Source organism: Venustampulla echinocandica (genome assembly GCF_003357145.1).
Source record: "Venustampulla echinocandica strain BP 5553 chromosome Unknown scaffold_2, whole genome shotgun sequence".
Lineage (NCBI taxonomy): Eukaryota > Fungi > Ascomycota > Leotiomycetes > Helotiales > Pleuroascaceae > Venustampulla > Venustampulla echinocandica.
In genome coordinates, this window is record NW_022474207.1 from 3,117,334 (window position 1) to 3,130,139 (window position 12,806).

The window sequence follows — 12,806 nt, forward strand, 5'->3', positions numbered from 1 at the left end:
GGAGGTGTTTTATGACACTAGAACTCGTGTCCTACAAGACCATTATCGTAGCCCTCTTGTATATCTAATCAACATAAAAAATCATATCCCGTTCGTCCCGTTCGTCCCGTTCACCCCGTTCGTCCCATTCGTACCGTTCGTTAGCCCCTCTCTACTTGGAATCAGCTGCACACAATCTCCCTGATCATCATCGTAGACGAAAGCGTAGACCTGCATCCCTCTCTCCTCCATCGCCTTCTTCACCTTGGGCTGCCGCTTCAGCCACGCCACCTCAGCCAACACGTATCTCTCTTCGAATCTCCGGCGGAGCGTCTTCTCGTCGAGCGCGGGGTTTTCTTCTGAGAGCTGTTGGGAGTTGAGGTCGTGTAATTTTGCCGCGTCTCTGTGGTTAGGTAGGTGTCAGTCACGTACAGACATCTTGTTATCGGAATAGGTTGGACACGTACTTGTACCACATATTCACGGTGCTGGTCTCCTCGCCGGGCACCAGGGAACAGCCGTGATGTCCGCAGACAACGATGTGATCTACCTATCATATTTCAGCTATCAGCCTCTCTTCCGCTCATATGAAGACTATTCCAGTCCTGTGTGTCTCAAAGTTGCATATTGATCCGGACCCCTCTTCTCTCTCTCCCGTCGCAGCAAGAGGCGCCATCCACATACTCACCCAAGCCAACTTCAAACATCAGCAGAAAACGGAATCCCACCCACCTTAAGCAGTTCCACGCACCACTCGAGCGCACTTAGGGTACTTAAATCTCCATTGCTAAGCACGTGGCCCAGATTCCGGTGCACGAACATCTCGTCGCGGGGAACATCGAGCACATCCGTTTCGAGGATGGAGCTGTCGCTACAGCCCACCCAGAGGATGTGTATCTTTTCGTGGTCGGCGTCATTGATATTGGTAGCCGTCGCCGCGGGCGTCTCAACCGCCACCTCAGCAGCCGCCTCGGAGGGCGTCGTGGACACGATGGGGATCAGATCTCGGGGGACAGGGCGGGTTGTGTAGGGGATGTCGAAGATGTGGGGAGTGATCAACGGCATTCTGGCGTTGGGGGAGAGCGCGTGCTCTGGAACAATAGGTAATGGATAGGTAGTCTAGGGTAGTACTCGAGTAGTGGAGACGGAGAAGAGGAAGGGGAGATTAACTGCTACAGTGCTTAGGCGCGAGCAGGAGAGTACGAGTTGCTGGTAGGGTCTGAGACTCTGAGTCTGAGTCTGGGTAAGAGGATGAGGCTATGAGTACAAGAGGGAAAAGCAAAGACGCTTGCCACTACTCCCACTACCACTACCACCAGCACCACTAACTAACCACTGGCCCAAACCCGCGTAGAGTGGAAAACAACTGCGGGATCTTTGCCTGGTAGCCTCTCGGCATCGTGGGGCGCCGTTCAGGCATCGTTCCTGCGCGGTGCGCAGAGTACTCGAGTACCTACCGTAGGGAGTTAGTCAGCTTCAGCCGAGAATGAACATGGGGGTGTTCGCTGCCTTACGCTGCCTGTGGCTGCCAGAATCAGGTGATTGTGCACCAATGTCACGCCACAACCCACAAAACAGGGGATACTTAAGCTTTTTCTACCTTCCCCCCCGATCGCTGGCTGCATATTATCATTCTTATTTTATTAGTATTGTTAGTATTAGTACGATGTAACCTGTTAGTGATTTGTTCCCCGGTTTCAGGGGCAGTGCGACCGTTGTTGTACAAGGTTCGAGACTCTAGCGTCACTCTGCTTTGAGGTTGTGGTCTGGGCCGAACATCATCCTTTGCTTTCATCATTATCTACAGATTGTTACTCTAGAAAAAGTATTTTAACCAACGACTTCTTATTCTATCCCACTCGACCAATCACCGAGTACTTATGAGCTTTACCCAGAGAATTGCACTACGGCGGCTCGCACGCTCACTTTCCTTAAGTGCCCCCCGCGGTTGAAAGTCCAACATCCCTTCAATGGCCACCTCATCACCTCTAGAAATGGGGACCAGCTAGCCCATCTCTTCATTCGAGCCGCCCCTACTTTGTGCAATGCTGCACCAGTTCCTCCGCCGCCAAAAGCCGTCCTTCGCTATCGAACACATCACAGCTGCATATTTCGTTGCAACAAGAACAAGTTCGATGCTGATAGGATGGATGAGCTCGGAAAGCCCATTCCTGAGTTTCTCGACTCGATAGCGCAACTACGACATACTGCTGCCCATAGGGTCCGAGTGAGTGCAAATAGAGTTGAGTAGTTCGTTATTCTCCATAACTCTTGTGGGAAAGAGCTTGGGGTTTGAGCTCTTCTCGGGTTCCCCCCCATCTGGCTTGAGCTTGGTTGGGGTGCGTCTACTCGGTGGCACCCCACCGCTCGTGCTCTCAACCTCGAACTGATATGTATGCCCCATTGCTTGTACAGTTTTCGAGAATACTTCACCACGGTTTACCATCAACGTGGCGAGTCTGAGGCTACGATGTTGGTCGAAGATGTCGTTTTCCCCGTACTTGGCATCCACGACTAACATTTGCAAGGGCTGCCTAGTTCTAAAGGAATTATCGCCTTATGAAATTGTGAGCAGGGGAGTTGAGATGCTGCTGAAGAGATTGTTGACTACCAAATGACCGATCGCACTCGTCACATTCGAAGATGTGGGCTGGGGAGTTGAAGTGTTGGTTGAGGGCCTGCTGGCTGCCAAATGACCGATCACACTCGTCGCACTCGTACACCGGATCGTGAGCTGGGGAGTTGAGATGTTGATTGAGGGCCTGCTGGCCGCCAAATGACCNGCCAAATGACCGATCACACTCGTCGCACTCGTACACCGGATCGTGAGCTGGGGAGTTGAGATGTTGATTGAGGGCCTGCTGGCCGCCAAATGACCGATCACACTCGTCGCACTCGTACACCGGATCGTGAGCTGGGGAGTTGAGATGTTGATTGAGGGCCTGCTGGCTGCCAAATGACCGATCACACTCGTCACACTCGTACGTTCCACCAGGGCCACCCATCCGCACATTACCGTCGATAATCGACATTCCTCCAGGACCACCCATCCGCACGTTACCGTCGATAATCGACATTCCTCCAGGGCCACCCATCAGCACGTTACCNCCATCCGCACGTTACCGTCGATAATCGACATTCCTCCAGGGCCACCCATCAGCACGTTACCGTCGATAATCGACATTCCTCCAGGACCACCCATCAGAACACGCACGTTTTCATTTTTGCTCCCTCCAAGAGATCTCCCGCTGAATCCATTCCACGTGACATTGCTATCTGATGTTCCACTTCCAGTCCAGACGCTTTTCTTAGAAGAGCGTCGAGCTGATATTTGGTTCGCTTGCGGGTGAGTCACGAATCCGAAGTTAAGAGAATAGATCTCATCGTTTGATATAGAAGTAACAACTCCCTTCTTGAGCACTACGGATATTTTATAGCCTATTCCCTCCGCAGAACCTTCAACCTTATCAGTAAAATCGAGAATCTCTGGTAAGTCGGCTTCGACATCATCCCAGGTCACATCGTGACCCAATCTCTTGTGACGGAAAAGCCATGATGAATATCGGTTGTGTTCTTCTGCGTTGAAGATCCGGCAAAGTGGGATATCTGTGCCGAAATAGATGCACACAACCACTTGGACTGTCGAATCCCCCAAAGTTACCGCACACGAGGCGGCCAGAACGAGGGTTTCATCATCCAGGGGGGCGAAAAATAGCCGACTCGTATCGTCCCAGTGGCTCTCGGGGATGACTTCTTGGATTTTGAACTTTTCGTGCCTGGGAAAATGAACTGCGCTATGCCGTCTCGAACCCTCAAAAACATGAGACTCGAGAATGGTCGCATGTAAATAGAAGTTAAGTAACGTTACCCGAGTACGATCACCACTGTTCGGGTTGGCCGTCAGTAGTAACTTTCCATCTCGCACGAAGACATCCGGTCCAATCTTTCGGAGTTGCATGGCGATTTCAGTCCAACTATTTCCTGTCCGGCGGGAACCGCGAGAACCTAACGGAATAAAATATCTCGTTGTCTCGGATCCGCTGTTGTCATTTTTGACGGGTACCTTCCAGATGAACTTGAGGTTATCAATTCGTAATCCTTTGTTCGTCATGGCAAACACCGGATCTAATGACAATCGACTGAAGGGTTGAATACCATTGCTCTCAGCAAACCCAGCAGGTGATAGTGCAAATAGGCCCCACGGTGCCCCTTGGTCGTGGCCCTGGTCCCAGGCAAAAATGGTCAGATCATTGCTATGCTTAACAATTTCGTCTTGCAGTCGACGAAACGCCTTCACCCCTTCACCATAGATCAAAGGCATGTTCACGTCGAAGATACCCAAGAGACTATAGGCGAGATCTTCGGTACGTGTCGTCTCACGATGCGCAGCCCAGGACATTCTGGTCGCTACCGAATAGATTTTTGGCTGACGATTCCCCAGCAAGACATCCTCGTTGATACTGGTAACTGATGAGATTTTACCGGAGAAATCCTTCTTGGTCCCTATGTATTGCCAGCTTTGATCGTAGAAGCGAACTTCCCTCGGAGCGATTAGCTCTTGAAGCGTCCATCCTCGAGTGAACCAACGGCACATCGCCAATCTATCTTCAGCCGGGACCCCAGAACGTAGATCGCAGAGGAAGACATAGCATTTTTCAGCATTCTGGTACCACTGAAACATGGAGTTGATACTTTCCGCCAGCTCCGTGCTGCTAGTTTTGTCGATGCAGCAGGTGTCAATCCATGCGTACTGGAGACCGTGCCTGAGTGCTCGAATGCAGGTCTCTCTGATCTTGAAATACCCCTTTTTATATACCGCAGAGGGTAGGGCCAGCTCCTGGAAAGTGACCTCCTCGCTCTCCCATGTGTGGGAGAGAATGGCGTACTTTGGGATAAATACCCCGATAAATTTTTCAAGCCTAAGCGTGCTGCAGTTGATAAGCCACATTGTGACGGTGTTCCTTCTTCAACGATTGTTGCAAAGCTCAGCACCAGTCGGATAGCCTTCTGTATGGGTCACATTGACATGATGGTCCTCGATGCTAGTTGGATAGCCTGTGCTAGGAGCTAGTAGGCTGACAATTTCAGGGATTGAATTGTCGGAATGAAAGTCGATGAATTCAGTGCCTGGACCCGGATCTACAGGATGAATTGAAGGTTTGAAGGTTTGAAGGTTGTTCAAGAGTTTCTGGAGCAGGCGAGGCTCTGCATGATGTGCCCAAAATCCGCCTAACATTCCGCCCAAGAAGGAATGCTGCGCCTGTATGAGCTGAGCCATCCCACTTCTTGTGGTGCATGCCCGAACACGGACGACCAATTATGTCCTCAAAAGAGCCGCAGGCCATTTGGAGTCCAAGCATTGGAAGTGATGTGTATTGGACCCATTGGTTCTCTCATTGAGATAACCTCGGGGTGGTTTAAAGGCAGTCCCCCAACTTTTGCAACCAACATCCATTCACGACGTCGAAACTCGACTCGTATGGCGCATTGTCTGATCCGGCGATTCGAACCGCGACATTATTCGCACACTCTAATACCTCCGCACCTCCTACACAAGTCCTATCCTCACCCCCTCGCCCTCACGAGGTCAGGGACTTGGACTCGTTCACTCCTCGGGATTATGACCAATGTGGCCATTCCCTTCTTTTTTGGCGCGAGAATTATTGAAGTGGGAAACTGTTCGTGATGAGCATACGTGGCCAGTTGAATGATTGATTATTCAAGTACAGTACTGGCTAGGTAACCAGCAAGAGCTTCTCAGTAGGTGCTGCTTACCAAGCGAGCTTGCTTGCGCCCATTCATGGATCATTGAGTGGGGACAACCATTGCTTAAAACAGCGACCACGATCGCTCAATTCGGCGGCTATTGCGCCTGAATATTGCATTTTAACTATAATATTCTTGAGCCCAAAGTTTTGACCATAATTATTCCTTTGTGCTAATGGGTGTGCGAACTCGGTGCAGTCCGTAGTAGAATCCAATAGATTTCATCCTTAAAAGTATACCTAATTCGTCTATTAGCTTGATATAATAAATATCTCTAATAAACTTAGGTTTAGAGATATACTTAATTAAGCTATATAAAGCTTTAATTAAGGAGTTAATCTCTGAAAGCGAGTATCACTAGAATATAGAAGTTCCTTTAGTTAAGCCAAAAGTACTACTTAATACTATAGCACTCTACTTAGTATTTCTCTACTATAATCTCTACAAATTCAAGCCAACTTCTTACCTAGGCCAGTGCTTTGGGTTCCTCTTAATATAACCTACAAATAGCTAGAGTTTAGATTTAGCGATGTGGGCGACTACGATATGGAAAGAATAGTTTACAATAACAGATCTACAAAGGCACTGGGGGGTTTAGTATTGGCCCGAGTTACAGAACGTTCTACGTTTTCTAGAAAGAAAAGAGTTTCGGATTTAACTCAGGAATCAATCTCGGTTCCACCATCCTCACGTCCCACATGGATCTTGACTTCCAACGGATTACGAAGATGCAGCCGATGCTTCGTAATGTCTCGCGTAGTAGTATAGGTTGAGAAGCCAACGCACTGCTCAAACTGCATATTGACTGGCTTACCGGGGAGCACCCCTGATCCATACTACTCTGCAAGAAACATCTCCGTCCAGGACTCGCCTAGCTTCGCCATCATTCCCCATATGGCGCCTATTTATTCTCTTCGCCCCCAGAGCAACGTCAATTAGCTCGCGACTATGTCTACTGGGGTATTACTGGGGTATTGTTAGGTGTGGACGGCATATAAACTTCATGTGGCACCCCTGATGCCCAGCCCCACACAAGCCTCCAAAAATGCTTGTCTTCAACTTCCGTCCGTCGTAATCCCAGTGTATCTCCCCCCTGCGGGTAGTAGTGAGTGAGGGATACGTATGTACATGGACCGACTTACATATAAACACTACATAAGTCCCATTTCCCCGCACTGAATTTGATAACAAGCTATATGTGATATGTTCTGAATTGACAAAGACAAGATAAGATGGAAGACTCAAATTCCCACAAGCAGGCTGTTGAGACCGAGACCAACATTGCTCGCCATGAAAGTCATGTTTTACCCCATGGCTATGATGACCCACATAGAGCTGCACTGGAAGACAACCCAGAGCATGCTGAAAAGCTGACTTTGTCAGTCCTTCTCTCGGCCCTCTTTTTAGGAACTTCTTTCTCTGGACCAATCGTTTTTGGTTTCCTCTTCGTTACCCCTGTTCTTGTTCAACTCTCGCAAAAGATTGGCGGCGAGAACATTTCATTCTGGATTCCTTCAGGATGGGGTCTTGCGGCAGCAGTCGGTTTCTCCATCGCGGGTCGTCTTTCGGACATCTTTGGCCGTCGCCATGTCATCCTCTTTGGCCAGCTTCTCACGATTATTGGCGGTATTGTTGCAGCTACTGCAAACTCGATGAACCAACTTATTGCTGGCGAGGTCATCTTGGGTGCCTCCATTGGGACGGTATCTGTAGCTTATGCTGGTGAGTTTTGGATATCTGGTGATATTATAGTAGTCGTGCAACAGTTACTAATATCCACTAGGAATATCTGAGATTCTTCCCAACAAGTATCGCGGTATGGGCTTGGCCTGGACCGAGTTCAATCTGTCGATCTGGGCTATCCCGTCAACTCTCCTGGCAAACCTAATGGTGACCAATGCTAGTTGGCGGATCATGTTCTACATCGCCATTGGCTATGGCGCTGTCTCGATGATTGGCACCGCCTGTGTCTACTTCCCACCCAGCCATCCTCGTGCGGATGGTAGGACAAAGTGGCAAGAATTCAAGGAGCTTGATTTCATTGCTGCTTTCCTCTTCGTGGCCGGCCTAACTGTGTTCCTTTATGGTCTTAATTCTGGAGGCAACGCTTACCCATGGGGCAGTGCTGGCACTCTGGCGCCCCTGATTCTTGGCCTCATCGTCTTCCTTGCCGCATTTGCTTACGACTTCACCATTCCCAAGGATCCACTCTTCCCGTGGTATCTTTTCAAGAATTTCCGCGAGTACTCATCTCTTATTGTGCTCGTCTTCGTTGCGGGTATGGTATTCTTCGCTGCTGCGGCCCTCAACGCACAGACTATCCTTTACCTCCACACACCCGACCCGACGAAGATTGGGGTTTATTCTATTCCGAATGGGTACGTACCTGGAGTCTCTCCCGGTGCAGGATTGTAGCTAATCTCCCCCTCTAGTGTTGGACAGTTCGTCGGCGGCGTCATCATCACCGCTCTTGTGCACTACATCAAACATGTCAACTATCAGCTTACCTTCGCCGTCTTCATGCAGACCTTGTTCTTCGGGCTTGCTGCACTGATCACACCGACTAACCTGGGCTGGCTTATGGCAGTTCAGACCCTCGCTATGCTTCCCTTCGGATGGATCACCCTCAACTGCTACACCACCGCATCTCTGAATGTTCCTCAGCGAGATCTCGGTGTCGCCATTGGTTTGATTGGCACTTTCCGCTCTGTAGGCGGTTCCGTTGGCTCTGTCATCTTCTCCTCCATATTCTCCCAAACCGCCGCCAAACAGGTTGCCAAGCGCATCGCCGAGACCGTGACAGCGGCCAAAGTCTCCTCAGAAAGTATCCCTGATCTCGTCGAGGCCGTGCAGCTGACGCTCGTGGGCGTCCCGGGCATGGCTGCCAAATTCCCCAACATTCCCACCTCCGTCTTCAGCGACTGCGTTACTGCGGCGCGTTATGGCTACGCCTACGGATTCCGCATCACCTGGCTTTCATCTATCCCCTTTGGCCTCATAGCTCTCGCTTGCGCCATGTCTGTCCGTGACCCGTCCAAGTATTTCACTAACCATGTTGAGGTCCACCTTGAAAAGGAACTTGGCGGTGCTTCTAAACATGATAGGAATGATGAAAAAATAACGGATACTACAAGCTCCACGTGATTTGGGTACCCGCTATAGATAGAAAATGGTGGCACTGCCAGTATGGTTGTAACTTTGGGACAAAAATTTAGGGACAGTATGGAATTACTTAGTATACTTGAGACATTTAAGGCGTTTTCATCGGAACCACTTGGGGGGTTAAATTGAAGCATCATATATATAGACTTAATAGTTGAAACTACTCGATGCAAAATGCTAACTCTACACACTGGGCGGAGACAACGCAACTTAATATTTCGAAAGACTGCAAAGAGATGTATAAGGGATATATTATTTATGCACGTGCATTTTTGACTACAAAAAGAAAAGCATCATCTCCCCCTCATCGGCTATGTGTCCTATTTATGTATTTTGAAGGCTAAAGGACAGCAGTAGAGGAATGAAGCCTGGGAGTATTGAGGAGAGAAACATATTGATGAAGAACAATAGACGCAAAGGGAAGGGGGTGTGTTGCATAGTCTATTTCTATTCCCACATCTACTTCAACATCTACCGAACCCCACAATATGATGAGCAAGAGTTCCCCGCATCCAAGGCCTTCTTACAGCACTCAATCCTCCAGCTTAAACATAGCCACGGTGTTGGCCCACGCAGCCTCAACTAACTCCTCCACACTAATCCCCTTAATGCCCGCCACAGCCCACGCAACCTTCCCAATCATACACGGTTCATTCCTCCCCTTAACCAATGCCCCATCCACCCACTTCTCCTTCTTAACCCACTTCCACTTATCGCCATCAAAGTCCTTGACATACGCTGCACTCGCATGACTAGGCCTTATCTCACACCAAGGGCCATCCGTCTCCAACATAATCTTATCCAATGGTATAGCCTTCACAACCTCCAAATTTTCAGTAGTTTTCAACGAGCACCCGTTAACGCCAACAGACCAGCCCTCCTCAACCAATTCCTGCATCTCCTCCATCGTCCCCGTGAAGCTATGCACGACACCTTTCTTAGGCAGCTTTTCCTCCCTCTCCTTCAGCAATCGAATGAAATCCGCGTGCGCCGCTCGACTATGCAGGAAGAGCGGAAGACCAACTTCGACTGCTACGTCTAGTTGGGCGGCGAAATATTCGAGTTGCACGTCCTTGGGGCATAAGGTTAACCTATCGTAATCAAGACCAATTTCACCGAATGCCACGCAGTGGCCCGAGGCTTTTGCTTCGAGGGCTAGGGTGCGGAGGCTGGAGAGGAGGTGTGCGGAGGAAGGCTCGTGGGTTGTGAATTGGAGACATGAGCAGGGGTGCACGCCTATGGTGCTGTAAATCGTCCCGGCTGTGTTTTGGTAGTATGGTAAGTAAGACTACCTTTCAGAAGGGGTGGTCTAGTGTAGGGAAATAGGCCACATACGATAGGCTTTAGATAACTCGAGTGAATGTATTGATTCTTTTAGATCAGAGCCAGTCACTATCAGCTTCCGGCATCCTGCTTCCCGCCCACGTTCGATGACCGATGAGAGGTCCGATGGGTGCCGTTGCGTGCCGTGGTACTCCCCGCTGTAGACAGCATCCGTGAGGTTGATGCCTATCTACTGTGTTTGAGGCTGGTTAGCTGACGGCAGGCTGAGATGCGAGTTGGTAGGAGAGACATACATCTATATAGCGGGGTTTGTAGCTACTGCTGCCCGTTTGCTGGCTTTGCTCCGATGCGAGCGCTGGCGCATTGGCGGACATTGCAAGGCTGCGGATGGAGGATGGGCAACGCAGGACGTGTTTTAGGAAGATTGAAGGGTTATGCGGCGCCAAAGGTGGAAGAAATGATCGAATCATGAAGAAATATATTTATTGCTGTGATGCTAGGACAGACACAAAGTGTTAAGACTTGACTGACGTTGGGCCAAGCTTTGGCCAAGCGAGATCAATGATCACCCCTGAACACTTCTGAGCCCTGCGTTGTTCTAGTATCTTTTAACTTCATTCTTCATCAATGATGCTCGCATATGTAATTAATGCTACAAGCCAATGCTTCATGCATTGACGGGTATTCCCAGGCCACCCTTCCTAGCATATATAGCTACCAAAACGCCAACCCAAATACACCAACCCCACCTAGGTGAACAGTAAACCACAAGCATATCTCTCGTCTATAAGCCACTGCCCTTGTTTCCTTGGATTCTCCCATCTCGTACAATACCGACAGACACGCCCTCTTCGCCCGTCATCCACCCGGGCATCTTCTCACCGTCAATCACGCCCGCCTCAATCAATTCTCTGATACCAGCAAAAACATGCTGGCCATGGAAAGTAACGCGTACATCTGGCCGAAATCCTTCCTCATCTATCTCATCACTCTTCGACTTATCTAGCTCGAGATTGATTGTGCTCCTCTTCCCTTTTTGTTTTGTGGGTTCCGTTCCCAGCTCATCGGCCAATGGGTAGTCATTTTCGACATCCCCCGCAGCGCTGCTGACTGAAAAGACCTCATCGAACCTAATGTCTAGTCGCTCAATCCCTTTCCCGTCATCTCCCTTCGCACTTTTGCCGAACCTGCCCTGGGCGACCAGTTTCCTCCTCTTCACACTTCTCTCATCCTCGTGCATGCTCCGTTTCATGCCCCTTGGGATGTGATCCTCTGTTTCCTTGGTATCCTCGGGATCTGGACTTGATGTTTGTGGTGTAGGAAGCTGGATTTTCAACGGATTATCCGCTCCACCCTTTTTCTTCTCCGCATAAATGCCCCATCCTCCACCTGCAGCATTTGTCCGACCGCCTCCGCGCCGTTCAACCAATGCTTGGAGATTCTTTGTGGAGAAGCTTGTTGGCTTAAGCGTATATCGTTCGCGGGGCCGCGAAAATGCCTTTGGGATGGCTCCCAGCGTTATGTTCCGAAGGCTCCGGTTGTCAGATCTCGAGCTGGGCTGACCAGCCGGGGGAGGGGAAGTCTGGAGAGAGACATAAACATATGGCGAATCGTCTGGGAAGGCGACGTAGAAGGTTTTACTCGAGTCGAAGAGGGTTTGCTGGTTAAAGGCAGTTACGAGTGAAGTATTATAGGGACTTTCGATGAGGAAGATGCGAAGTAAAAGGAGAGGGAGTGTGGCATGTCGATCTAGGTTGTAATGTGCTTTGACATCCGGGAGGATTTCTTTCTGCAGATTCCGAAGAAACGTTGCAGGGTGGAATCTTGGGATGGTCCTTGGCTCCGCGGCGGGGGATTCCTCTTCCTCTTGTCCTTCGGAAGTTAGACGCACAATTTTCAAGGCGGACCATTTTTGCGACGAGGGGTGGTCGTAGAGATACTGCATATCTGCCATAGCAAGCTGGTAGAGGCTGATCCCATGGCGCCAATCGCCTTCTATCAGTCGGTCTACCACATCTCGTTTGCTTCCCTTCCGGGACTGGAGGTCGGCGTATGTTTCCCGCAAGGCATCAAGCGACGACGCGGGTTGATAGAGGTCCCCAGCGTCTTCGTCTTCTTCGCCATCCTCGCTGCGTCTCTCAACCAGGTATGGGGCAGTGTTCTCCTGATTGCGCTCATCAAGCCAATCGAGGACCAGCGAGAGGAGAGAAGGGCGCGACAATCGGCTGAGGATTTTGATGACGGCGGGGTGCGATGAGGGGATGCGGTGCGCGGAGGACAGAGCAGAGGTGGTGGGAATCGAAACAGGAGGCATTATATTTATATTGGTTCTTACCCTGCTCAGGAAAGCAAGGGCGCAATTAACATATTTATAGGCCAGCTATCTCATCGACCACTGCCTGGCCTTTCCTGTCCCTGTCTCTGTCTCTGTTCTCGGTATTGTTGTGGTTGCCGTGGCGCATTTGTTGTCTATGTCTGATTATTGACGTCGCAAGAAATTGTGCCTCAGTCCCCGACGCGTCTCGTTCTGTCCATGGAGTCTTGACGCGTTCCTTGAACACGTTGTGCCGCGCATTCAAGGCATCAAGGTGGGGTGCGCAACGTCACATCACATG

At 50.1% G+C, this 12,806-nt stretch overlaps 5 protein-coding genes across 5 annotated transcripts; 1 reads left to right on the forward strand and 4 right to left on the reverse strand.

The window, feature by feature from the left end:
• Positions 1-17: 17 nt before the first annotated feature.
• Positions 18-1,044, reverse strand: BP5553_05408 (uncharacterized protein; the record flags this gene model as incomplete). The annotated part of the gene is made up of 4 exons (XM_032014031.1): positions 18-64; positions 135-382; positions 447-529; positions 712-1,044. The coding sequence occupies 4 exons, from the start codon at positions 1,042-1,044 to the stop codon at positions 18-20; spliced, it is 711 nt and encodes a 236-aa protein (XP_031870631.1).
• A 1,484-nt stretch (positions 1,045-2,528) lies between these two features.
• Positions 2,529-4,927, reverse strand: BP5553_05409 (uncharacterized protein; the record flags this gene model as incomplete). The annotated part of the gene is made up of 3 exons (XM_032014032.1): positions 2,529-2,713; positions 2,780-3,058; positions 3,103-4,927. 3 exons carry the CDS (start codon positions 4,925-4,927, stop codon positions 2,529-2,531), a joined length of 2,289 nt encoding a protein of 762 aa, XP_031870632.1.
• A 2,050-nt stretch (positions 4,928-6,977) lies between these two features.
• On the forward strand, positions 6,978-8,889 carry BP5553_05410 (uncharacterized protein; the record flags this gene model as incomplete). Its single annotated transcript, XM_032014033.1, has 3 exons — positions 6,978-7,467; positions 7,529-8,123; positions 8,178-8,889. 3 exons carry the CDS (start codon positions 6,978-6,980, stop codon positions 8,887-8,889), a joined length of 1,797 nt encoding a protein of 598 aa, XP_031870633.1.
• Positions 8,890-9,439: 550 nt separating this feature from the next.
• BP5553_05411 (Uncharacterized protein) lies at positions 9,440-10,565 on the reverse strand (the record flags this gene model as incomplete). Its single annotated transcript, XM_032014034.1, has 3 exons — positions 9,440-10,167; positions 10,243-10,420; positions 10,485-10,565. 3 exons carry the CDS (start codon positions 10,563-10,565, stop codon positions 9,440-9,442), a joined length of 987 nt encoding a protein of 328 aa, XP_031870634.1.
• Positions 10,566-10,975: 410 nt separating this feature from the next.
• Positions 10,976-12,505, reverse strand: BP5553_05412 (Uncharacterized protein; the record flags this gene model as incomplete). Its single annotated transcript, XM_032014035.1, has 1 exon — positions 10,976-12,505. One exon carries the CDS (start codon positions 12,503-12,505, stop codon positions 10,976-10,978), a length of 1,530 nt encoding a protein of 509 aa, XP_031870635.1.
• Positions 12,506-12,806: the final 301 nt, after the last annotated feature.